The sequence below is a fragment of the Sphaerodactylus townsendi genome, linkage group LG03, assembly GCF_021028975.2.
Source record: "Sphaerodactylus townsendi isolate TG3544 linkage group LG03, MPM_Stown_v2.3, whole genome shotgun sequence".
NCBI lineage: Eukaryota > Metazoa > Chordata > Lepidosauria > Squamata > Sphaerodactylidae > Sphaerodactylus > Sphaerodactylus townsendi.
In genome coordinates this window covers 1,676,050-1,701,683 of record NC_059427.1, presented here as the reverse complement: position 1 = coordinate 1,701,683, position 25,634 = coordinate 1,676,050, and the positions used below count along the sequence as shown (strand labels likewise).

Genomic DNA, 25,634 nt, shown 5'->3' with positions numbered 1-25,634 from the left:
CCCCCCCCCCCCCCCACCCCCCCCCCCCCCCACCCCCCCCCCCCCCCACCCCCCCCCCCCCCCACCCCCCCCCCCCCCCACCCCCCCCCCCCCCCACCCCCCCCCCCCCCCACCCCCCCCCCCCCCCACCCCCCCCCCCCCCCACCCCCCCCCCCCCCCACCCCCCCCCCCCCCCACCCCCCCCCCCCCCCACCCCCCCCCCCCCCCACCCCCCCCCCCCCCCACCCCCCCCCCCCCCCACCCCCCCCCCCCCCCACCCCCCCCCCCCCCCACCCCCCCCCCCCCCCACCCCCCCCCCCCCCCACCCCCCCCCCCCCCCACCCCCCCCCCCCCCCACCCCCCCCCCCCCCCACCCCCCCCCCCCCCCACCCCCCCCCCCCCCCACCCCCCCCCCCCCCCACCCCCCCCCCCCCCCACCCCCCCCCCCCCCCACCCCCCCCCCCCCCCACCCCCCCCCCCCCCCACCCCCCCCCCCCCCCACCCCCCCCCCCCCCCACCCCCCCCCCCCCCCACCCCCCCCCCCCCCCACCCCCCCCCCCCCCCACCCCCCCCCCCCCCCACCCCCCCCCCCCCCCACCCCCCCCCCCCCCCACCCCCCCCCCCCCCCACCCCCCCCCCCCCCCACCCCCCCCCCCCCCCACCCCCCCCCCCCCCCACCCCCCCCCCCCCCCACCCCCCCCCCCCCCCACCCCCCCCCCCCCCCACCCCCCCCCCCCCCCACCCCCCCCCCCCCCCACCCCCCCCCCCCCCCACCCCCCCCCCCCCCCACCCCCCCCCCCCCCCACCCCCCCCCCCCCCCACCCCCCCCCCCCCCCACCCCCCCCCCCCCCCACCCCCCCCCCCCCCCACCCCCCCCCCCCCCCACCCCCCCCCCCCCCCACCCCCCCCCCCCCCCACCCCCCCCCCCCCCCACCCCCCCCCCCCCCCACCCCCCCCCCCCCCCACCCCCCCCCCCCCCCACCCCCCCCCCCCCCCACCCCCCCCCCCCCCCACCCCCCCCCCCCCCCACCCCCCCCCCCCCCCACCCCCCCCCCCCCCCACCCCCCCCCCCCCCCACCCCCCCCCCCCCCCACCCCCCCCCCCCCCCACCCCCCCCCCCCCCCACCCCCCCCCCCCCCCACCCCCCCCCCCCCCCACCCCCCCCCCCCCCCACCCCCCCCCCCCCCCACCCCCCCCCCCCCCCACCCCCCCCCCCCCCCACCCCCCCCCCCCCCCACCCCCCCCCCCCCCCACCCCCCCCCCCCCCCACCCCCCCCCCCCCCCACCCCCCCCCCCCCCCACCCCCCCCCCCCCCCACCCCCCCCCCCCCCCACCCCCCCCCCCCCCCACCCCCCCCCCCCCCCACCCCCCCCCCCCCCCACCCCCCCCCCCCCCCACCCCCCCCCCCCCCCACCCCCCCCCCCCCCCACCCCCCCCCCCCCCCACCCCCCCCCCCCCCCACCCCCCCCCCCCCCCACCCCCCCCCCCCCCCACCCCCCCCCCCCCCCACCCCCCCCCCCCCCCACCCCCCCCCCCCCCCACCCCCCCCCCCCCCCACCCCCCCCCCCCCCCACCCCCCCCCCCCCCCACCCCCCCCCCCCCCCACCCCCCCCCCCCCCCACCCCCCCCCCCCCCCACCCCCCCCCCCCCCCACCCCCCCCCCCCCCCACCCCCCCCCCCCCCCACCCCCCCCCCCCCCCACCCCCCCCCCCCCCCACCCCCCCCCCCCCCCACCCCCCCCCCCCCCCACCCCCCCCCCCCCCCACCCCCCCCCCCCCCCACCCCCCCCCCCCCCCACCCCCCCCCCCCCCCACCCCCCCCCCCCCCCACCCCCCCCCCCCCCCACCCCCCCCCCCCCCCACCCCCCCCCCCCCCCACCCCCCCCCCCCCCCACCCCCCCCCCCCCCCACCCCCCCCCCCCCCCACCCCCCCCCCCCCCCACCCCCCCCCCCCCCCACCCCCCCCCCCCCCCACCCCCCCCCCCCCCCACCCCCCCCCCCCCCCACCCCCCCCCCCCCCCACCCCCCCCCCCCCCCACCCCCCCCCCCCCCCACCCCCCCCCCCCCCCACCCCCCCCCCCCCCCACCCCCCCCCCCCCCCACCCCCCCCCCCCCCCACCCCCCCCCCCCCCCACCCCCCCCCCCCCCCACCCCCCCCCCCCCCCACCCCCCCCCCCCCCCACCCCCCCCCCCCCCCACCCCCCCCCCCCCCCACCCCCCCCCCCCCCCACCCCCCCCCCCCCCCACCCCCCCCCCCCCCCACCCCCCCCCCCCCCCACCCCCCCCCCCCCCCACCCCCCCCCCCCCCCACCCCCCCCCCCCCCCACCCCCCCCCCCCCCCACCCCCCCCCCCCCCCACCCCCCCCCCCCCCCACCCCCCCCCCCCCCCACCCCCCCCCCCCCCCACCCCCCCCCCCCCCCACCCCCCCCCCCCCCCACCCCCCCCCCCCCCCACCCCCCCCCCCCCCCACCCCCCCCCCCCCCCACCCCCCCCCCCCCCCACCCCCCCCCCCCCCCACCCCCCCCCCCCCCCACCCCCCCCCCCCCCCACCCCCCCCCCCCCCCACCCCCCCCCCCCCCCACCCCCCCCCCCCCCCACCCCCCCCCCCCCCCACCCCCCCCCCCCCCCACCCCCCCCCCCCCCCACCCCCCCCCCCCCCCACCCCCCCCCCCCCCCACCCCCCCCCCCCCCCACCCCCCCCCCCCCCCACCCCCCCCCCCCCCCACCCCCCCCCCCCCCCACCCCCCCCCCCCCCCACCCCCCCCCCCCCCCACCCCCCCCCCCCCCCACCCCCCCCCCCCCCCACCCCCCCCCCCCCCCACCCCCCCCCCCCCCCACCCCCCCCCCCCCCCACCCCCCCCCCCCCCCACCCCCCCCCCCCCCCACCCCCCCCCCCCCCCACCCCCCCCCCCCCCCACCCCCCCCCCCCCCCACCCCCCCCCCCCCCCACCCCCCCCCCCCCCCACCCCCCCCCCCCCCCACCCCCCCCCCCCCCCACCCCCCCCCCCCCCCACCCCCCCCCCCCCCCACCCCCCCCCCCCCCCACCCCCCCCCCCCCCCACCCCCCCCCCCCCCCACCCCCCCCCCCCCCCACCCCCCCCCCCCCCCACCCCCCCCCCCCCCCACCCCCCCCCCCCCCCACCCCCCCCCCCCCCCACCCCCCCCCCCCCCCACCCCCCCCCCCCCCCACCCCCCCCCCCCCCCACCCCCCCCCCCCCCCACCCCCCCCCCCCCCCACCCCCCCCCCCCCCCACCCCCCCCCCCCCCCACCCCCCCCCCCCCCCACCCCCCCCCCCCCCCACCCCCCCCCCCCCCCACCCCCCCCCCCCCCCACCCCCCCCCCCCCCCACCCCCCCCCCCCCCCACCCCCCCCCCCCCCCACCCCCCCCCCCCCCCACCCCCCCCCCCCCCCACCCCCCCCCCCCCCCACCCCCCCCCCCCCCCACCCCCCCCCCCCCCCACCCCCCCCCCCCCCCACCCCCCCCCCCCCCCACCCCCCCCCCCCCCCACCCCCCCCCCCCCCCACCCCCCCCCCCCCCCACCCCCCCCCCCCCCCACCCCCCCCCCCCCCCACCCCCCCCCCCCCCCACCCCCCCCCCCCCCCACCCCCCCCCCCCCCCACCCCCCCCCCCCCCCACCCCCCCCCCCCCCCACCCCCCCCCCCCCCCACCCCCCCCCCCCCCCACCCCCCCCCCCCCCCACCCCCCCCCCCCCCCACCCCCCCCCCCCCCCACCCCCCCCCCCCCCCACCCCCCCCCCCCCCCACCCCCCCCCCCCCCCACCCCCCCCCCCCCCCACCCCCCCCCCCCCCCACCCCCCCCCCCCCCCACCCCCCCCCCCCCCCACCCCCCCCCCCCCCCACCCCCCCCCCCCCCCACCCCCCCCCCCCCCCACCCCCCCCCCCCCCCACCCCCCCCCCCCCCCACCCCCCCCCCCCCCCACCCCCCCCCCCCCCCACCCCCCCCCCCCCCCACCCCCCCCCCCCCCCACCCCCCCCCCCCCCCACCCCCCCCCCCCCCCACCCCCCCCCCCCCCCACCCCCCCCCCCCCCCACCCCCCCCCCCCCCCACCCCCCCCCCCCCCCACCCCCCCCCCCCCCCACCCCCCCCCCCCCCCACCCCCCCCCCCCCCCACCCCCCCCCCCCCCCACCCCCCCCCCCCCCCACCCCCCCCCCCCCCCACCCCCCCCCCCCCCCACCCCCCCCCCCCCCCACCCCCCCCCCCCCCCACCCCCCCCCCCCCCCACCCCCCCCCCCCCCCACCCCCCCCCCCCCCCACCCCCCCCCCCCCCCACCCCCCCCCCCCCCCACCCCCCCCCCCCCCCACCCCCCCCCCCCCCCACCCCCCCCCCCCCCCACCCCCCCCCCCCCCCACCCCCCCCCCCCCCCACCCCCCCCCCCCCCCACCCCCCCCCCCCCCCACCCCCCCCCCCCCCCACCCCCCCCCCCCCCCACCCCCCCCCCCCCCCACCCCCCCCCCCCCCCACCCCCCCCCCCCCCCACCCCCCCCCCCCCCCACCCCCCCCCCCCCCCACCCCCCCCCCCCCCCACCCCCCCCCCCCCCCACCCCCCCCCCCCCCCACCCCCCCCCCCCCCCACCCCCCCCCCCCCCCACCCCCCCCCCCCCCCACCCCCCCCCCCCCCCACCCCCCCCCCCCCCCACCCCCCCCCCCCCCCACCCCCCCCCCCCCCCACCCCCCCCCCCCCCCACCCCCCCCCCCCCCCACCCCCCCCCCCCCCCACCCCCCCCCCCCCCCACCCCCCCCCCCCCCCACCCCCCCCCCCCCCCACCCCCCCCCCCCCCCACCCCCCCCCCCCCCCACCCCCCCCCCCCCCCACCCCCCCCCCCCCCCACCCCCCCCCCCCCCCACCCCCCCCCCCCCCCACCCCCCCCCCCCCCCACCCCCCCCCCCCCCCACCCCCCCCCCCCCCCACCCCCCCCCCCCCCCACCCCCCCCCCCCCCCACCCCCCCCCCCCCCCACCCCCCCCCCCCCCCACCCCCCCCCCCCCCCACCCCCCCCCCCCCCCACCCCCCCCCCCCCCCACCCCCCCCCCCCCCCACCCCCCCCCCCCCCCACCCCCCCCCCCCCCCACCCCCCCCCCCCCCCACCCCCCCCCCCCCCCACCCCCCCCCCCCCCCACCCCCCCCCCCCCCCACCCCCCCCCCCCCCCACCCCCCCCCCCCCCCACCCCCCCCCCCCCCCACCCCCCCCCCCCCCCACCCCCCCCCCCCCCCACCCCCCCCCCCCCCCACCCCCCCCCCCCCCCACCCCCCCCCCCCCCCACCCCCCCCCCCCCCCACCCCCCCCCCCCCCCACCCCCCCCCCCCCCCACCCCCCCCCCCCCCCACCCCCCCCCCCCCCCACCCCCCCCCCCCCCCACCCCCCCCCCCCCCCACCCCCCCCCCCCCCCACCCCCCCCCCCCCCCACCCCCCCCCCCCCCCACCCCCCCCCCCCCCCACCCCCCCCCCCCCCCACCCCCCCCCCCCCCCACCCCCCCCCCCCCCCACCCCCCCCCCCCCCCACCCCCCCCCCCCCCCACCCCCCCCCCCCCCCACCCCCCCCCCCCCCCACCCCCCCCCCCCCCCACCCCCCCCCCCCCCCACCCCCCCCCCCCCCCACCCCCCCCCCCCCCCACCCCCCCCCCCCCCCACCCCCCCCCCCCCCCACCCCCCCCCCCCCCCACCCCCCCCCCCCCCCACCCCCCCCCCCCCCCACCCCCCCCCCCCCCCACCCCCCCCCCCCCCCACCCCCCCCCCCCCCCACCCCCCCCCCCCCCCACCCCCCCCCCCCCCCACCCCCCCCCCCCCCCACCCCCCCCCCCCCCCACCCCCCCCCCCCCCCACCCCCCCCCCCCCCCACCCCCCCCCCCCCCCACCCCCCCCCCCCCCCACCCCCCCCCCCCCCCACCCCCCCCCCCCCCCACCCCCCCCCCCCCCCACCCCCCCCCCCCCCCACCCCCCCCCCCCCCCACCCCCCCCCCCCCCCACCCCCCCCCCCCCCCACCCCCCCCCCCCCCCACCCCCCCCCCCCCCCACCCCCCCCCCCCCCCACCCCCCCCCCCCCCCACCCCCCCCCCCCCCCACCCCCCCCCCCCCCCACCCCCCCCCCCCCCCACCCCCCCCCCCCCCCACCCCCCCCCCCCCCCACCCCCCCCCCCCCCCACCCCCCCCCCCCCCCACCCCCCCCCCCCCCCACCCCCCCCCCCCCCCACCCCCCCCCCCCCCCACCCCCCCCCCCCCCCACCCCCCCCCCCCCCCACCCCCCCCCCCCCCCACCCCCCCCCCCCCCCACCCCCCCCCCCCCCCACCCCCCCCCCCCCCCACCCCCCCCCCCCCCCACCCCCCCCCCCCCCCACCCCCCCCCCCCCCCACCCCCCCCCCCCCCCACCCCCCCCCCCCCCCACCCCCCCCCCCCCCCACCCCCCCCCCCCCCCACCCCCCCCCCCCCCCACCCCCCCCCCCCCCCACCCCCCCCCCCCCCCACCCCCCCCCCCCCCCACCCCCCCCCCCCCCCACCCCCCCCCCCCCCCACCCCCCCCCCCCCCCACCCCCCCCCCCCCCCACCCCCCCCCCCCCCCACCCCCCCCCCCCCCCACCCCCCCCCCCCCCCACCCCCCCCCCCCCCCACCCCCCCCCCCCCCCACCCCCCCCCCCCCCCACCCCCCCCCCCCCCCACCCCCCCCCCCCCCCACCCCCCCCCCCCCCCACCCCCCCCCCCCCCCACCCCCCCCCCCCCCCACCCCCCCCCCCCCCCACCCCCCCCCCCCCCCACCCCCCCCCCCCCCCACCCCCCCCCCCCCCCACCCCCCCCCCCCCCCACCCCCCCCCCCCCCCACCCCCCCCCCCCCCCACCCCCCCCCCCCCCCACCCCCCCCCCCCCCCACCCCCCCCCCCCCCCACCCCCCCCCCCCCCCACCCCCCCCCCCCCCCACCCCCCCCCCCCCCCACCCCCCCCCCCCCCCACCCCCCCCCCCCCCCACCCCCCCCCCCCCCCACCCCCCCCCCCCCCCACCCCCCCCCCCCCCCACCCCCCCCCCCCCCCACCCCCCCCCCCCCCCACCCCCCCCCCCCCCCACCCCCCCCCCCCCCCACCCCCCCCCCCCCCCACCCCCCCCCCCCCCCACCCCCCCCCCCCCCCACCCCCCCCCCCCCCCACCCCCCCCCCCCCCCACCCCCCCCCCCCCCCACCCCCCCCCCCCCCCACCCCCCCCCCCCCCCACCCCCCCCCCCCCCCACCCCCCCCCCCCCCCACCCCCCCCCCCCCCCACCCCCCCCCCCCCCCACCCCCCCCCCCCCCCACCCCCCCCCCCCCCCACCCCCCCCCCCCCCCACCCCCCCCCCCCCCCACCCCCCCCCCCCCCCACCCCCCACCCCCCCCCCCCCCCCCCCCCCCCACCCCCCCCACCCCCCACCCCCCCCCCCCCCCCCCCCCCCCCCCCCCCACCACCCAATACCCCCCCCCCCCTCACCCCCCCCCACCCCCCCCCCACACCCCCCCCCCCACCCCCCCCACGTGAATAATTTAGGAAGTAAACCTACAAAATTAGTACAAGAGGGTAGGGGGAGAAATGTCATTCTACCTTCCCTTGTATATTTTAGTTCTTCTTAGCTTTATATTTTGTATTTTGTTAATTTTTATTATTCTATTTTAATATTTGGTTTGAACTGTATAGCATATATAAACAGGAGCTAATAAATAGTTTAGGTAGAGATACAATTATTTACAAGCTGAATAACTTAATCTGATTGACATTATATAATACCTGAATATGATTTTAAAAGTTTTTGAATGATGTTAATTAAGATGCTATGTTATCAATTTTAAAACTTAATAAATATTTTTTATTAAAAAAAAAAAGAAGGGTCCGGATGGTCCGAAGTGTCCACGACCCTGAGAGGTCAGGAAGATTGTCCTGTTCGACAGGGCTGTTCGATAATGGAATTCCCTGCCTCAAAGAGAGGTGGAGTCTCCATCTTTGGAGGTTTTTAAACAGAGGCTGGGTGAAATATGCCAGGAGTGCTTCGTGTGTTCCTGCATTGCAGGGGGTTGGACTTGATGGCCCTTGGGGGTCTCTTCCAACTCTATGATTCTATCAACTTGCACACACAGTATTCCTAAGATATAGTTAGACTGGAAAACAGAATTGGAATAGAAGGAGGGTATGGGGTTTGTGGGTGATATGCCCTGATAATGAAGTGTGTTGGGCGAAAGGTTTTTTTTTTTGGAGGGTGGGGGATTTATAGGGGGAAGGCCCACCTCTTGGGGTGACAGGCCAACCCTAGGGGATGTCAGGACAACCTCTGGGAGGTGTCAGGGTGGATTGTTGGAGAAACAATGGGGTGCTCTGTAAGGTGGCCACTGGTCAGAAGAAGTCAGTTACAGAAGGGTAAGTATCTGGGTTAAGATAATAATTTACATCAGCAGTCTTGTGGATGAAATGAGTATTCCTACCGCAGGGCTGCTGTATCATATTGAGGACACGTTCTTCCTTGGCTGTGAAGCTGGAGATATGCTGACATGAGAGGCAGGCGGAAAGCATGAGAAGCGGAAAATGATTCCTTTAGGCTGACCTGGCTAGTGCCACAGGAGGGGCTCTCCGTCTCTGCATCATTCGTTAGGGTGGCATGTGGGCAGGGATAGCTGTGAATAAGTCCCCCCGCACACACACACAAACACTATGCAAGGGTTTTATAGTATCAAGAGGAATTTTTGTAGCCAGCTTTGTGCTGAGTTACATGAGCATGGATAGGAATAATGCCCTTTGTGAAGTCTTAGTATTGTGTGTTATGTGCCTCCAGCTCCCTTGTGACTCATGGCAACCATATGAAACAATATCCTCCCAAATGTCCTATTGTTAACAGCTTTGCACAGGTCTTGCAAACTGAAGGCTGTGGCTTCCTTGGTTGAGTCAATCCATCTCTGGTTGGGTCTTCCTCTCTTCCTGATGCCTTCATCTTTTCCTAGCATTATTGTCTCTTCCAATGACTCTTAGTAACTAATTCTTAGTACCTAATTAATTTTCAGATTTTCCCTGGGCCACTGGATCAGGACAACAGTGTTGGAGTGAAATGGACTTAAAAACAGAAGAGGAGCCCTGATGGATCTTGTCCAGCACTGTGATTACACAGTGGCCAACCAGCTGTCTCTAGGAAGCCCAGATATAGGATGACTGCAACAGCATCCAACCCCAATGCTTCCTAGCAATGGGTACAAAGAGGCGTATTGCCTCTGCTACTGCTGGCTGGGAGTAGAAATCCGCCACAGTCAGTCACCACTGATTGCCCCATCCTCCATGAATTGGTCCACTTTCCTTCTAAAGCCTTCTGTGATCTCCAAAAGTCAGCATGGGTTTCTGAAAAACAAGTCGTGCCACACCAATCTTATCTCTTTTGTTGATAGAGTGACAAGCTGGGTAGATGAAGGGAATGCTGTGGGCGTAGCACCGTGGTGGCGAACCTTTGGCACTCCAGATGTTATGGACTGCAATTCCCATCAGCCTCTGCCAGCATGACCAATTGGCCATGCTGGAAGGGGCTGATGGGAATTGTAGTCCATAACATCTGGAATGCCAAAGGTTTGCCACCACTGGCGTAGCATGCCTTGATTTTAGTAAATCTTTTGACAAGGTGCCCCATAATGTAAGCTAATGAAATGTGAACTAGACAATGTGTCAGGGCTGTGGAGCTGGGAGGAGGAGTTGTGGAGAGTTCCTTTCGCTTTTGCAGGTGCTTTAATAAGAACATAAGAAAGAGCCAGCTGGATCAGACCAGAGTCCATCTAGTCCAGCTCTCTGCTACTCGCAGTGGCCCACCAGGTGCCATTTGGAGCTCACATGCAGGATGTGAAAGCAATGGCCTTCTGCGGCTGTTGCTCCCAAGCACCTGGTCTGCTAAGGCATTTGCAATCTGAGATCAAGGAGGATCAAGATTGGTAGCCATAGATTGACTTCTCCTCCATAAATCTGTCCAAGCCCTTTTTAAAGCTATCCAGGTTAGTGGCCATCACCACCTCCTGTGGCAGCATATTCCAAACACCAATCACACGTAGCGTGAAGAAGTGTTTCCTTTTATTAGCCCCAATTCTTCCCCCCAGCATTTTCAATGGATGCCCCCTGGTTCTAGTATTGCTACCATGTTTCACCAAAAACAAGACAGGGTCTTATATTAATTTTTACAGCAAAATTTGCGTTAAGGTTTATTTGGGGGGCAGGTCTCTTATGCGCCCCAGAGGGCGAGGGTGTTCTGGGGCATTCTGGAGGAGTGGCGGGGGCGTTCCAGAAGGGGGTGGCCACGGTGATATGGGGGCGTAGTGGGGGCATTTCAGGGGTAGGTGGGGGTGCAGGGTGGGGGCTGTGCGGGGAATTTGTGAATAGGGCTGATTTTTGGAGTAGGGCTTATATTTCAAGCACCCTCCAAAAACACCGAAAAATCACGCTGCAGCTTATTTTTGGGGAAACACGGTATCTAACCGTCTGGCCTCGGGAGTCTACTGCTGGGGTGGGCATCCAGTCTGGACTTCTCTGTGCTTCACTGTTCCCATGTGGGGGTGGGGAGCATGCTAACCATATTATCAACTGCTTGGTGCCTTTTCACCAGAATCGTCTTCCTTTGTTCCTTGCAAGTCTGTCAATAAAATCCTTGAAACGATCAAATGGTTTGTTGTCTGATCTCAGGAGCCGACACAATGCTACTATTAGATGGATTTGTAATTGGTGGATTGACCAAACTCACAGGGCGCTCATCAATGGCTCTTCTTCATCCTGGAGAGACGAGACTAGCGGGGTGCCACAGGATTCTGTCCTGGGCCCAGTGCAATATTTTTATCAACGACTTGGATGATGGAATAGAAGGCATGCTAATCAAGTTTGCAGATGACAAATTAATAAATACATAAAACAGTTAACCAAAACTAAAAAACTAACTCCAGATGGCGACTTTAAAAACTGAATATCTCCCGCCCCCTACGAGGCAAAAAGATAGATATCAGATCGGCTGGCCACCAGGGAAAGCCCGGCAAAATAGCTCCACTTTACAGGCCCTGCGGAAACAACTCAAGTTCCGCAGGGCCCTGATCTCAGTTGGGAGCATATTCCACCAGGTAGGGGGTCAGGACTGAAAAGGCCGTGGTCCTTGTCGAAACCAGCTGGACAGTTTTTGGGCCGGGGATTTCCAGGAGGTTCCCCTCCAAAGAACAGAGGGACCTACTAGGGCAGTTTGGGGAGAGGTGGTCCCTGAAGTCTGTGGGTCCAAGAATGCTCATGGCCTTAAAGGTCAGAACCAATACCTTGAAGATTACCTGGCACCTGATAGGCAGCCAGTGAAGGTGGCAGAGGACAGATGTTATGTGGTCCCTACTTGAGGCTCCAACTAGGAGCCTTGCGGCCGCGTGCTAACCAAGTGTCAACTTCCGGATTAGGTTCAATGGCAGGCCACTGCAGAATGAGTTACAATAATAAGAACATAAGAACAAGCCAGCTGGATCAGACCAAAGTCCATCTAGTCCAGCTCTCTGCTCCTCGCAGTGGCCCACCAGGTGCCATTGGGAGCTCACATGTAGGATGGCCTTCAATGGCCTTCTGCGGCTGTTGCTCACGATCACCTGGTCTGCTAAGGCATTTGCAATCTGAGATCAAAGAGGATCAAGATTGGTAGCCATAAATCGACTTCTCCTCCATAAATCTGTCCAAGCTTAATCTATGTCAATTCCGAAGGGCCTTCAAGACATGACTGTTCCATCAGATCTTTTCCAACTGGCCAGTTGGATTGTCTGAACACGATAACAACTTTTGATGTCTGGGGGGAGGGAGAGGAGGGAAGGATGGATGGTGGAAAGGATGAAATTATGTCATCAGTTATTATCATTACAGCGTTCATTTTAAATTATTTTACATTTTAAATTGTGAATTGGTTATTTTCAAATGTGGATTTATATTTTAATATTTATGGATTGTTTGAATTGTGTTGTAAGCTGCCAAGAGCCCTCTGGGCATAGGGGACGATATAAATCCAAAAATAAAATAAATTTTAAAAAGTAGAATTCTTTTTTATTGACTACAAGCATAGAAAAACTGTTGACTTATATTTTCAGAACTGAATACATTAAACCGGTGGACATTTATTTCCAACTCTATCAACCTTCTTAAACAGTGCTGTTAAAAGGAATTCTTGATAATCCTTCCAGCTCTGGGGTAAACATTGGAACCAGCCTCCTGTCTGAAGCAAGGAGAGGGCACTGGAAAGAGATCCTGTCCAATGCTTCCAAAGAGCCTAACATTCGAAGGCTGAACAAGGACTCCAGCAGAAACACTGCCTGGCCTCTCAACATCCAACAGAACATTCAAGATTCCAAAGCACAGAGGACAAGAGAGAGTCTTGGGGACACTGTGGTGTGTGTCAAGCAGGGGTTCCCTAGCTCCACTTCTGGGATCCATAAGTCAGATAGGACTGGAAACAGCAGAGGATGATGCCTCCAATTAACATCTTGGCACAGAGGTATTCCACCGTCTAGGGTACAAACGGAGACTCAGAAAGGACGCTCTCCCCAGCTCTGTCCTTCCCACGACAGGTCTTCCCTTACAGCCACACAAGCAGTGGCACCTCCAAAACCCTACCTGAAACATGGCTATTTAAACCTACAGATTGATGTCATTATTCTCTGGGTTAGATGTTGAAAGAGAGTTATCGTCAACAATGTTATCTCCCTTTTGGAATGTGTATGTCTGGGTGAAACGGCCTTTGCTGTCCTCCTCCTTCTCTCCCCCCTCCTTCCTCCAGCTTCTCTGGGAATTCTGTTTCCTGCCTGAGTAGTGGGTCGAGGAGACTGACATATTTTTGCTTGGAACATATAATCTGTTGCTTGTAAGAATCCAACCATTGAGACAATAAATTGATTAGCTGTCCTCTGCTTGCCATCCATAAAAAAGGAATTCTGAGTATTGATTTCTGTCTTTGAGCAAGGCTGGGTCTGTGATACAATTCTAGAAAGATGATTAAATAACAGATGGCTGAGAAAAGGTAGAAAGAAGAAAAGAGGCGGGTGGTTATCAATTAAGCTCTTGAACTGTGGAAAGGTAATTTATGCAGCCAAAGGAAATTAAAAAGCTTGAAGAATGAGCGAGAAAACTAATTGTTCAAGCTAAAAATGAAGCAAAAGATTAAAGAAAAAGCATCAACAGCCTCAATGCAGCATTCCAGAAATGTGCATATAGAGTGAAGAAGCAGAAAAGAACACAAAGAACAAAAGAATTAGCGTTGCAGAGTGAATCTCTTCCTACACACTGAGCATAAAAAGGCACTTTCTGTTATACAGGGGGTGCCCTCCAAACTATTATGAGAAGAAGGGGATCAAATTGGGGTACCCCATCTGAGAGTAGACAGGTGCCTTAAAATGAACACTACAAAGGTCTCTCTCTTGTGTGAGTTCTTTGATGCTATTGAACAATGCTCCTATGACGGAATCTCTTTCCACACTCTTGAGCATTCAAAAGGTCTCTCCTTTGTGTCAGTTCTTTGATGCTGTTGAAGATGGACACTCCAACAGAATCTCTTTCCACACTCTTGAGCATTCAAAAGGTCTCTCCTTTGTGTGAGTTTTTTGATGCCGATGAAGACTGCAACTCTGACTGAATCGCTTTCCACACTCTGAGCATTCAAAAGGCCTCTCCTTTGTGTGAGTTCTTCGATGCAGTCGAAGACTGCGACTCCAACTGAATTTCTTTCCACACTCTGAGCATTCAAAAGGTTTCTCCTTTGTGTGAGTTCTCTTCATGCAGTCAAGATCAAGTAATCTAACTGAATTTCTTTCCACACTCTGAGCATTCAAAAGGCCTTCGTTTGTGTGAGTTCTCTGATGATTTTAAGATCACCACTGTGATCAAATCTCTTTCCACACTCTTGAGCATTCAATAGGGCTCTCCTTTGTGTGAGTTTTTTGATGCAGTCGAAGACTGCGACTCCAACTGAATTTCTTTCCACACTCTGAGCATTCAAAAGGCCTCTCCTTTGTGTGAGTTCTTCGATGCAGTCGAAGACTGCGACTCCAACTGAATTTCTTTCCACACTCTGAGCATTCAAAAGGCCTCTCGTTTGTGTGAGTTCTCTGATGATTTTTAAGATCACCACTGTGACTGAATCTCTTTCCACACTCTTGAGCATTCAATAGGGCTCTCCTTTGTGTGAGTTTTTTGATGCAGTCGAAGACTGCGACTCCAACTGAACAACACACTCCTGAGCATTCAAAGGCCTCTCCTTTGTGTGAGTTCTAGCCCGTGCAATTAGAACTGCGGCCTCAACTGAATTCTTTTCCACACTCCTGAGCATTCAAAAGGCCTCTCGTTTGTGTGAGTTCTCTGATGATTTTTAAGATCACCACTGTGACTGAATCTCTTTCCACACTCTTGAGCATTCAATAGGGCTCTCCTTTGTGTGAGTTTTTTGATGCAGTCGAAGACTGCGACTCCAACTGAATTTCTTTCCACACTCTGAGCATTCAAAAGGCCTCTCCTTTGTGTGAGTTCTTCGATGCAGTCGAAGACTGCGACTCCAACTGAATTTCTTTCCACACTCTGAGCATTCAAAAGGCCTCTCGTTTGTGTGAGTTCTCTGATGATTTTTAAGATCACCACTGTGACTGAATCTCTTTCCACACTCTGAGCATTCAAAAGGTCTCTCCCCTGTGTGAGTTTTTCGATGCTGTCGAAGACTGCGACTCCAACTGAATTTCTTTCCACACTCTGAGCATTCAAAAGGTTTCTCCTTTGTGTGAGTTCTTTGATGTTCTTGAAGAGTGCCACTCTGACTGTATCTCTTTCCACACTCCGAGCATTGAAAAGGTCTCTCACCTGTGTGAGTTCTTTGATGCTGTTGAAGAGTGCCACTCTGACTGAATCTCTTTCCACACTCCGAGCATTCAAAAGGTCTATTACCTGTGTGAGTTTTTTGATGCCTTTGAAGAGCGCCACTCCGACTGAATCTCTTTCCACACTCAGAACATTCAAAAGGTCTCTCCTTTGTGTGAGTTCTTTGATGTCGTTGAAGATTACTACTCCACTTGAATTTCTTTCCACACTCTGAGCACTCAAAAAGTCTCTCCTTTATGTGAGTTCTCTGATGCCTTTTAAGACTGCCAGTCTCACTGAATCTCTTACCACACTGTGAGCATTCAAAAGGTCTCTCCTTTGTGTGAGTTTTTTGATGCCGATGAAGACTGCAACTCTGACTGAATCTCTTTCCACACTCTGAGCATTCAAAAGGTCTCTCCTTTGTGTGAGTTCTTTGATGCCGTTGAAGATTGCTACTCCAATTGAATTTCTTTCCGCACTCTGAGCACTCAAAAAGTCTCTCTATGTGAGTTCTCTGATGCCTTTTAAGACTGCCAGTCTCACTGAATCTCTTTCCACACTGTGAGCATTCAAAAGATCTCTCCTTTGTGTGAGTTCTTTGATGCTCTTGAAGACTGCCACTCTGAATGAAACTCTTTCCACACTGTGTGCATTCAAAAGGTCTCTCCATTGTGTGAGTTCTTTGATGCTGTTGAAGAGTGCCACTCTGACTGAATCTCTTTCCACACTCCGAGCATTCAAAAGGTCTATCACCTGTGTGAGTTTTTTGATGCCGTTGAAGAGCGCCACTCCGACTGAATCTCTTTCCACACTGTGAGCATTCAAAAGGTTTCTCCTTTGTGTGAGTTCTTTGATGCCGTTGAAGATTGCTACTCCAATTGAATTTCTTTCCACACTCTGAGCACTCAAAAAGTCTCTCCTTTATGTGAGTTCTCTGATGCCTTTTAAGACTGCCAGTCTCACTGAATCTCTTTCCACACTGTGAGCATTCAAAAGGTCTCTCCTTTGTGTGAGTTCTTTGATGGCGTTGAAAACTGCCATTCCAACTGAATCTCTTACCACACTGTGAGCATTTGAAAGGTCTCTCCTTTGTGTGAGTTCTTTGATGCCGATGAAGACTGCAACTCTGACTGAATCTCTTTCCACACTCTGAGCATTCAAAAGGTCTCTCCTTTGTGTGAGTTCTTTGATGCTTTTTAAGACTGCCACTCTCACTGAATCTCTTTCCACACTCTGAGCATTCAAAAGGCCTCTCCTTTGTGTGAGTTCTTTGGTGCACCAGGAGCTTTGATTTGCAGCTAAAGAATTTTCCGCACGAAAAGCATTTATGTGCTCTTATTATACTGTGCTTTGGAAGATGTACAGTACCCTTTCTTATACCAGAGAAGGACTTTCCACTCTCTATGCGGATCAATGGATTGTCTACTGAATGAGTCCCACAATGGTTTTGAGAAAGATCTGATTTTCCTGAGAACCTCTTGCCACAGTCTGTACAGCTATAAGATTTCTCTCCTTTATCTGTTCTTTGATGACTAGGTAGCTCTGTTTTGTCAACATAATTCTTTCCAAAATCCAAGCATTGATGGGTCTCCTTTCCACTGTGCATTTGCAGATGGATCTCATATTCGTTTTGATCTGAGAAGGTCATCCCACAGTCCAAGCACTTATGTATTTCCTCTGCTGTTTGGATTAGTTCACTGAAATCCTGGCCCTGGCATGAAATAGGTTTTTCCCTATTATCCATCATGGGACTTCCTTTCTTCTTATTAGGTCCACCTCGATTCCTGAAGATTCCTTTCAAATCTTCGTTCTGGACTTTATTTAGCTCTGTCTCATCACTCTCATTCAACTGCCCATCTCCTGCTGGAATAAAAAGATAAATCCTGTTAGAATCCACAGAAGGAAGTCTGATCTTCCCTAGAAGTTCCATCCACACACAAATGTTTCACTACATTATTATACACTTTAAAAGGACATTCAAGCCTGCTGCATCAGAAAAGCTTGTTCTGCAATCTAATGATTTATGCACCCCCTCTCCTGACTGAATTTGATGGGATGAAACAGCTGATTTCTGACTGAAGGTCTTTCCACACTTCAGGAAGTCGTACAATTTCTCTCCTAAGGGAATGTGACTCTGAGAAATAAGAGTGATGTTCTCTGCATGGCTTCCCTTCTGACTCGGTGGTCTGTCTCTGTCTTCAACCTTTCCTTCAGAAACATAATCCTGGTATTTTTCCACAGAGAATTCCTGGTTTCCCCCAACCATCTCCTGTACATGTCCCGCTGGAAAACAGAAAGAGGTCCAGTTAGCACAGGGGCAAAAAGCCAAGCCACACATCAGCCACTGCTCTTTAACGGGTGACCATTTTCTTGATCAGATCTTCTTTTCCGCCACTCCAACTGAGCTCCAGTCCCACCTTATCCCCAGTAAGGCCCTCCAGGTCAGCAGGTTTTATATTCTGTGTACCCCTTGCACTTTAAGGGCAGGAAATGGCAAACCATCATCCCCCTGCTGTTCACATTTGACTTATAATGCAGCTCTTTTGCATCTGTGCTACTTATGATTAAAGAGAAGAAGAGAAAGCTTTTATATTCCCAATTTTCTCTACCCTAAAGAGTCTGAAAGTGGCTTGTAAATCACATTCCTTCCCTCACCCCCCAAAACAAGCACCTTGTCAAGTAGGTGGAGCCGATAAAGTTCTGAGACAACTCTCCCCGCAGGACGCACTGCTTTTACGAGCTACGTCGAACACTCCCCACCCCCCGAGAGGCTCAGACACATTCCCACGAGAAAGAGAGAGAGCGAGCTTCAAACACACACGATAAGACAGAAAGCAAGGTTACTTCAACACTCTGGGCGCGCAGCCCAACTCAAGGAATGTTGCCAAGGTCGAGTGCGATGGAAGGAGGGCAGGCATTACAACTGACATCCTTACACAACTGTGACTAGCCCAAGGTCACCCAGCAGGCTTCAAGTGGAGGAGCAGGGACTTGAACCCCTCTCTCCAGATTGGACTGCACTGCTCTTAACCACTATACCACACTGGCTCTCCATAAGAAGTTACCACGATCTCCAGTCCTGTAACTGTACAGAGATGTTCATGGTAGTTGTGAAGATAACCACGAAGAGCTGGTTTTCAGCATTTGCTTGGGGGAAGGGTGGGGGGGGGCAGTATTTCACTGAGTAAACCCAACACTTCCAGAACAGACCCTCGTGATTTGTGGAAGATCTATGCTAATACTAGAAGCCTTCGACCTAAAATGAGGGAGCTGGAGTATATAGTTTTGGAGGACATTGATATAGTGGGCATTACAGAGACATGGTGGAATGAGGAGAACCAGTGAGATGCTGTTATCCCAGGTAACAGGGTCTACAGGCAGGATAGGACAGGGCGCATTGGGGGTGAGGTGGCCCTCTACATCAAAGAGAGCATAATGTCACATAAAATAGACAATGCAGGGGGAGCTGATTCCTCTACAGAAGCACTGTGGATATCGATACCAAGTGTGAAGGATAGTTTAATATTAGGAATATATTATCGTCCCCCTGACCAAAGCACACAAAGGGATTCTGAGATGGAAAAAGAAATTAGAGAGGCCAACAAAAACAAAAATGTCGTGGTAATGGGCGATTTTAACTATCCCCATATAAACTGGAAAAATGCATGTTCAGGTCATAGTAAGGAGAGAGCATTCCTGGGTATGCTAAATGACTGTGGCTTAGAGCAGATGGTTGTGGAACCAACCAGAAGAGAGGTGATCCTAGATCTAATTCTGTGTGGGACCCAGGACCTGGTGCAGGAAGTCAGTGGTGTTGAGCCGATAGGGAACAGCGACCACAATGCTGTCAGATTCAGTGTCTCTGCATGCAAACAAGTGACAACTACTAATGTAGTTACATTTGCCTTCAGAAAGGGAAATTTCTCAAAGATGAGGGGGATAGTGTGCAGGAAGCTGAAAGGGAAAATCAAAAGAGTCAAAACTTTCCAAGATGCTTGGAGGTTATTTAAAAACGCAGTCATAAAAGCTCAGGGGGAATGTGTTCCGCAGGTTAGGAAAGGCAGCGCCCAGTCCAAAAGAAAGCCACCATGGTTAACAAGGAAGGTTGAGGAAATTATCAGAAAAAAGAAAATGTCGACTGATGAAGAATATGAGAGGGAACACAAATGGTGGCAAAAGAGAAGCAAGTTAGTTGTAAGGGAGGCAAAAAAGGATTAGGAGGAACGCATGGCTGCGAACATCAAGACCAGCAACAAACAGTTCTTCAAGTACTTCAAAAGTAGGAAGCCAGCCAGGGAAGCTGTAGATGACAAAGGAACAAAAGGTGTGCTAAAAGATGATAGGGGTATTGCAGAGAAGCTGAATGAATTCTTTGCATCTGTCTTCACCCAAGAGGAGGTGAGGAAAATTCATGCACCTGAACCAAGTTTAATAGGAGGTGAATCTGAGGAACTAGCAAAGATAGTGGTAGACAAGGAAGAAGTTCTGGCAGCCATTGATAAACTAAATGCTACCAAATCTCCTGGCCCAGATTGCATTCACCCAAGAGTTCTTAAAGAGCTCAAGCATGAAATTGCTGATGTTCTCACATTAATATGCAACTTATCCCTGAAATCTGCCTCCATTCCTGAAGACTGGAAGATGGCCAATGTCACACCAATCTTTAAGAAAGGGTCTAGGGGGGACCTGGGAAATTACAGGCCAGTCAGTTTGACATCTGTTCCTGGTAAATTAGTAGAATCTATAATTAAAGATAAAATTATAAAACATGTAGAAAAGCAAGACCTGCTGAGGAAGAGTCAGCATGGCTTTTGCAGAGGCAACTCCTGTCTTACAAACTTACTAGAGTTCTTTGAGGGTGTAGACAGGCATGTGGATAAGGAGGAACCAGTGGACAATGTCTACTTGGATTTCCAAAAGGCTTTTGACAAAGTTCCTCACCAGAGACTGTTGAGAAAACTCAGCAATGAGGGAATAAGAGGGGAAGTCCTCCTATGGATTAAAAACTGGTTGAGAAACAGGAAGCAAAGAGTGGGTGTAAACGGGAAATTCTCACAATGGAGAGATGTAAGGAGTGGTGTCCCCCAAGGATCTGTTTTGGGACCAGTGCTCTTTAACCTATTCATAAATGACCTGGAAGTAGGGGTGGGTAGCGTGGTGGCCAAGTTTGCGGATGATACCAAATTATGTAGGGTGGTGAGAAGCACAAAGGATTGTGAAGAGCTCCAAGCGGACCTTGATAAATTAGGTGAGTGGGCTAAGAAATGGCAAATGCAGTTCAATGTAGCAAAACATAAAGTGATGCACATAGGGGCAAAAAATCCAAACTTCACATACACGCTACAGGGGTCAGTGCTATCAGTCACAGACCAGGAAAGGGATTTGGGCGTCTTAGTTGATAGTTCCATGGGAATGTCAACTCAATGCATGGCAGCTGTGAAAAAGGCAAACTCTATGCTGGGGATCATTAGGAAACGAGTTGATAATAATACTGCAAGGATTGTCATGCCCTTATATAAAGCAGTGGTGCGACTGCTCTTGGAGTACTGTGTTCAGTTCTGGTCGCCACATCTCAAAAAGGACATCGAAGAGATAGAAAAAGTGCAGAGAAGGACAACGAGGATGATTGAGGGACTGGAGCACCTTCCCTATGAGGAGAAGCTGCAGCGTTTGGGACTCTTTAGTTTGGAGAGGAGACGGCTGAGGGGGAATATGATTGAAGTCTATAAAATTATACATGGGGTAGAAAAAGTTGACAGGGAGAAATTTTTCTCTCTTTCTCACAATACTAGAACCAGGGGGCATTCATTGAAAATGCTGGGGGGAAGAATAAGGACTAATAAAAGGAAACACTTCTTCACGCAACGTGTAATTGGTGTTTGGAATATGCTGCCACAGGAGGTGGTGATGGCCACTAACCTGGATAGCTTTAAAAGGGGCTTGGACAGATTTATGGAGAAGTCAATCTATGGCTACCAATCTTGATCCTCCTTGATCTGAGATTGCAAATGCCTTAGCAGACCAGGTGCTCAGGAGCAGCAGCAGCAGCAGCAGCAGGCCATTGCTTTCGCATCCTGCACGCGAGCTCCCAAAGGCACCTGGTGGGCCACTGCGAATAGCTGGACTAGATGGGCTCTGGTCTGATCCAGCAGGCTCTTTCCTATGTTCTTAAGAGTTGCCTGTTGTGGGGGAGGCAAGTGAGCCCTAAAGGCATTTCAGTGACTGCTACAGGAAAGGGCCGTTGGCCTCTTCCAGGTTGGCTTTCATTTCGTAAGCTCCCACCTGTCCCTGGATTACCCCAAATTGAAGGATGCAGCAGCCCCTGCAGAGCCACAGCTGAGCTCAGACCCAGAAGGAGCTTCAGAGCATCCCAGATTTCAGGCCCCAGAAGGACATCCTCCCTCCTTTTCCAGCCGGCTTTCTGATTCTGCCAAATGAAGACTTGTGAGGAAATGAAGCAGAAATCCTCCAGGGTTATTCCATGGTCATTCCCTTCACACAGCCATGAAGGATCCTCACTTGTCGCCTGCTCATCTGGGAAGGAAACACTCTCTTGAGAAACTCTCCAGCCTCTCCTCGGATGTGAGGCTTTTGTCTGCCTCCACCAAAGTCTCCATTACGTTCCTGTCTCCTTTGGCAGAGGGAAAGTGGCGGTTCTAACATAGACAAGGAAGAAACCCAAGGAAGAGGATCTCCCCGTCACCCCGGGAAAAATGGAAACCTGGTCAAGATCAAAGGCCACAATCCCAACCAGGGTAAGAAGAAGAGTTGGTTTTTATGTCCCACTTTTTCCCTACCTTGAAGGAGTATCAAAACAGCTTGCAGTCACCTTCCCTTCTCCACAGCAGGTACTTTGGGAGGAAGGTGGGGCTGAGAGAGTTCTGAGCGAATTGTGACTGGCAAACTCTATGCGTAGGAGCAGGGAAACAAATCCAGTTCACCAATTTAGAGCTCGGAGCTCATGAGGAGGAGGGGGGAATCAAACCCTTTCCTCCAGATCAGAGTCCATCACTCTCACATATTACACTGCGCTGGCTCTTCAGATCACAGTCAGGGGGGATCACTGTAATCCTATTGGAGGGCAAGTGTGTTCTAATGTTTGGCAACTGAGAAATTAGGATGTGGCCCCTTCCAGAGTCTTCCTGAGCGCCTCTCAGTCCTGTGTTGGCCTCAGGCCGGAACACCTCTCTGTGGTTTGGGTGATGGCCACAACGCTGGACTCAGCTGACATGGAGAAACCAGGTAGATGGAGTCGCTCTACCTACACGTGCTGAATCCAGCTTATGCTGCCATCCTGCCAAGTTGAGACTTCCACAAGGGAGCAAATAGTGGAACAGGCCTCAACACAACGTATTCCTGTTCAAGATTTTGAGTCATGCATAATCCCAAAGGCAGAAATGTGTGATTCTGGCACCTGTGAAAAGAGCTCCTTACCCAGAGAAGCCACGATCCCACAGTTCTCCAGCATGACGTCTTCATAGAGAGCCGTTTGGTCTGGATCCAGCAGCGCCCACTCTGCCTCTGTGAAAGACACGGCCACCTCCTCAAAAGAAACCAGCGACTGAAAGAAAAGGCAGGTTCAGTCTTCAGAGGTCATGCCAGACAAAAGGTGGTGTGCTGGAAGGGGACATGTTGGGAGGGTTAAGGGTGTAAAGGGAGTGGCGTTCAAACCCTCTTGCCTGGGCCCCTCAGCACCAACTGCAGGAGAAAGAAAAGTCCCCTTGAGAAAGGAGAGGAGACCCCGAATGTCCTTTGCTCATCTCCCATACCTGGACTGGGGGTGCAGCAGCTGTTTTCACAAATCTAAGAACTGAACAGGTCAACACAGCTTCTTCACTGCCTGTGAGGGAGGGAAAAGGAATATTAACTTCCACTTCCTGTTCTATTTGCTTGTATGAATCATGTCTCCTGCACCCTCATTCCCAGGACTGTGAGACCTTGCCCTATGTCCGTGGTGGCGAACCTTTGGCACTCCAGATGTTATGGACTACAATTCCCATCAGCTCCTGCCAGCATGTCCAATTGGCCATGCTGGCAGGGACTGAGGGGAATTGTAGTCCATAACATCTGGAGTGCCAAAGGTTCGCCACCACTGCCCTAAGTACACACAGCAAGGAGACTCAGCCTTTCCAGAAAGCAGTGGAAGAGGCAAAAGAGAAGCACAAGGTACCCATGAGCCTCAGGGGCTGCGTGTGACACTGACACGTTTCAGACTTCTGGGATACTTGAAACTTGTCCTGTGAACACTGGAGTTAAACAATGTGACGCCACCTCTGCTGCATCAGACCAAAGACCCAACCAGGCTGCTGGAAGAAAAACAGCCGGGCAAAATATGATGTTAGTTGTCAACTCACTGTCACACCAGGCCAACAACAAAAAAAGAAAGAACCTGAATTAAGAACATTCCGAAACTAAGAGTAATCGCAATAAGCTATTCAATATTTTTATTAATGACTTTGGTAATGAAATAGAGGGCATCTTAATCAAATCTGCAAACGATACCAAAATAGAAGGGAGAGCTGAAACCCCGGAGCACAGGGGCAGGATTCAAAAGGACCTGGACAGATTAGAGAGCTGGGCCAAAACTGACAAAATGAATTTCAACTGACATAAATGTAAGATTCTACACAAAGGAAGAAAAAATGAAATGCAGCGATATAGGATGGGTGACACCTGACCTGACAACACTACATGTGAAAGGGATCTGGGAGTCTTAGACGACCATAAACGGAACATGAGTCAGCAGTGTGATATGGCAGCCAAAAAAGCCAATGCAATTCTGGGATGCATCAAGTCTTTGAGGCAGGAGAAAACAAGCTTGCTCCCTCTGACCTTCCTTGGTCAGACCTCACCTAGATTACTGCATCCTGTACTGGGCACTACAATTCAAGGAGGATATTGATAACCTGGAACGTGTCCAGAGGAGGGCAACCAAAATGGTAAAAGGTCTGGAGTCCTACGAAGAGAGGCTTAGGAAGGTGGGGATGTTTGGTCTGGAGAAGCGAAAGTTAAGGGGGGACATGATAGCCATGTTTAAATATTTGAAGGGATGTCATGTCGAAGAGGGAGCAAGCTTCTTTCCTGCTGCTCCAGAGACTAGGATCAGGTGTAATGGATTCAAGGTGCAGGAAAAGAGATTCCACCTAAACATTAGGAAGAACTTTTTGACTGTCAGGGCTGTTCAGCAGTGGAATTCACTGACTCGGAGAGTGGTGGCGTCTCCTTCTTTGGAGGTTTTTAAACAGAGGCTGGGTGGTTATCTGTCAGGAGCGCTTTGATTGTGTGTTCCTGCATGGCAGGGGGTTGGACTTGATGACCTTTGTGGTCTCTTCCAACTGTTGCTGGATTGTGGTTCTGCAAGTGTATTGGAAGCACTGGCTAACTTTTTGTGCTCTGTCATCAGCAAACGGCTATAACTGTACTGGAGATGGTATCATTGAACTGAGGTTGCCATTGTTGCTGGTATATTGCTGCTGTTGCTTTAAACTATGCCATTAAAGGTTCTACCAAACTAAACTCTTCCAACTGTATGATTCAATGGTTCTATGAGTGTCCACAGCATCTGCTGATCCTCTGATGTCACATCTGGGCAACATCAACGTAGCATCACACCCACCCCAACCCCTGCCTGCCCCCAATCGAACATCCCTCATCCAGGGCTCTATTTCCTACAGTGCCTCGTCAAATGCCCCAATAAGCATGAGCACAAAACACATTTGGCCCACTGTTCTTAGAGCTGCGCAGACTTTGTTCATTCACAAGACTGAAGGACTCGGCTGAGATTTGTCTGCCTTTTGTTTTGAGCTACTTTGGGTCTCTCCAATGGAGAAAAGAGGGATGTGAATATTGTGAATCAATGTGAGGAGCTGCCTCCATGAATTTTCTTATCCACTTTTATGGGCATCCCAACTATTGAACATCCAGCACCATAATTTGGATGAAGAAGAATTCCTTTTTCCCCCCTGAATTCTCCACTTGTCGAATTAACTGGGTGCCCCAATCCCAGCCGATCAGAATGAGTCCTTACCATGTGAGAGGGCGTCTTGGGGACATTCCTGGGCCGATCCCAGCTGCCCTTCCTCCAATGGAGCTCTTTCCAACGTAGCTTCCATCTTCACAGATAGACTCAACCTCTGAAACAGAAGCAACGGCAACAAGTTTGAGAGGGAGTAGAAGGAGAAGAGTTTTGATTTATTCCATGGTTTTCTCAACCTTAAAGAGTGTCAAAGTGGCTTACAAACTCTTTACCTTCTTCTAGCCACAACAGACACCTTGTGAGGTGGGTGAGGCTCAGAAAATTTAGAGAGAACACCCAGCAGGCTTCATGTAGAGGAGCAGGCAAACAAACTTGGTTCACCAGACTGGAGTCTACAGCTCATGTGGAGGAGGAGGGCAGAATTAAACCCAGTTCTCCAGAGCAGAGTCCACTGCTCTCAACCACCACACCAAGAAATGGATCCTACCCGGCTCCCACACTCTGTGCCTTTCGCTAAGTAGACCTGATAAGGTTTTCTTTCAACACTGTGAACTATCTGGAGGAATAAGAAATTCCCCAGAAAAAGGGAAGAAGTGCTGGCCCTTTTTTTCCTTCTTTATTCTCCTGTTCAGATAGTTTAGAACTTGAACCATATCAGGCAGGGAAGCCTTAGGAGGAAAGGTCAAATAGCCCAGCTGGAGTGGGGCGTGAAACATGGAAAGAGAAGCCCTCACCTGTTCTGCCTGCCTCTTCTCCTCGGCCTGACTCAGGAGGAAACCCTCGGCCAGGGCCACCGCTTGGGAGCTGCTCTCTGGCCCACATCCTCTGACCCAGCAC

The 25,634-nt window shown here is 59.6% G+C and overlaps 2 protein-coding genes and 1 long non-coding RNA gene across 5 annotated transcripts in view; all 3 read right to left on the bottom strand.

Moving 5' to 3' along the window:
- LOC125428558 (zinc finger protein 135-like) overlaps positions 1-25,634 on the bottom strand; it is a gene marked incomplete at its 3' end in the record, with an annotated part of 139,086 nt that overhangs the window by 84,912 nt on the left and 28,540 nt on the right. The gene's annotated exons all lie outside the window — the stretch shown is intronic.
- LOC125428781 (gastrula zinc finger protein XlCGF52.1-like) lies at positions 14,312-22,466 on the bottom strand. 3 transcript variants are annotated; one of them, XM_048489421.1, is made up of 3 exons: positions 22,256-22,466; positions 16,072-16,684; positions 14,312-14,898 (listed from the first exon to the last, which is right to left on the bottom strand). In XM_048489421.1, exons 1-3 carry the CDS (start codon positions 22,287-22,289, stop codon positions 14,346-14,348), a joined length of 1,200 nt encoding a protein of 399 aa, XP_048345378.1. In that variant the 5' UTR covers positions 22,290-22,466; the 3' UTR covers positions 14,312-14,345. The 3 variants fall into 3 exon arrangements, with proteins under 3 accessions (XP_048345378.1, XP_048345379.1, XP_048345377.1); XM_048489422.1 differs by having other exon boundaries at positions 16,072-16,681; XM_048489420.1 differs by lacking the exon at positions 22,256-22,466 and having other exon boundaries at positions 16,072-16,851.
- On the bottom strand, positions 22,631-25,591 carry LOC125428938. Its single transcript, XR_007243907.1, has 3 exons — positions 25,532-25,591; positions 24,849-24,954; positions 22,631-22,661 (listed from the first exon to the last, which is right to left on the bottom strand). It is a non-coding gene; the product is annotated as an uncharacterized LOC125428938 (long non-coding RNA).

Excerpts from the sequence above, each read along its gene's own strand:
- LOC125428781 (XM_048489420.1), bottom strand. The coding sequence starts at position 16,751 with ATGGAACTTCTAGGGAAGATCAGACTTCCTTCTGTGGATTCTAACAGG. Across the intron at positions 14,899-16,071 it reads AGAACTCACACAAAGGAGAG|ACCTTTTGAATGCTCGGAGT; the intron begins GCCTTTTGAATG and ends CACAGGTAATAG.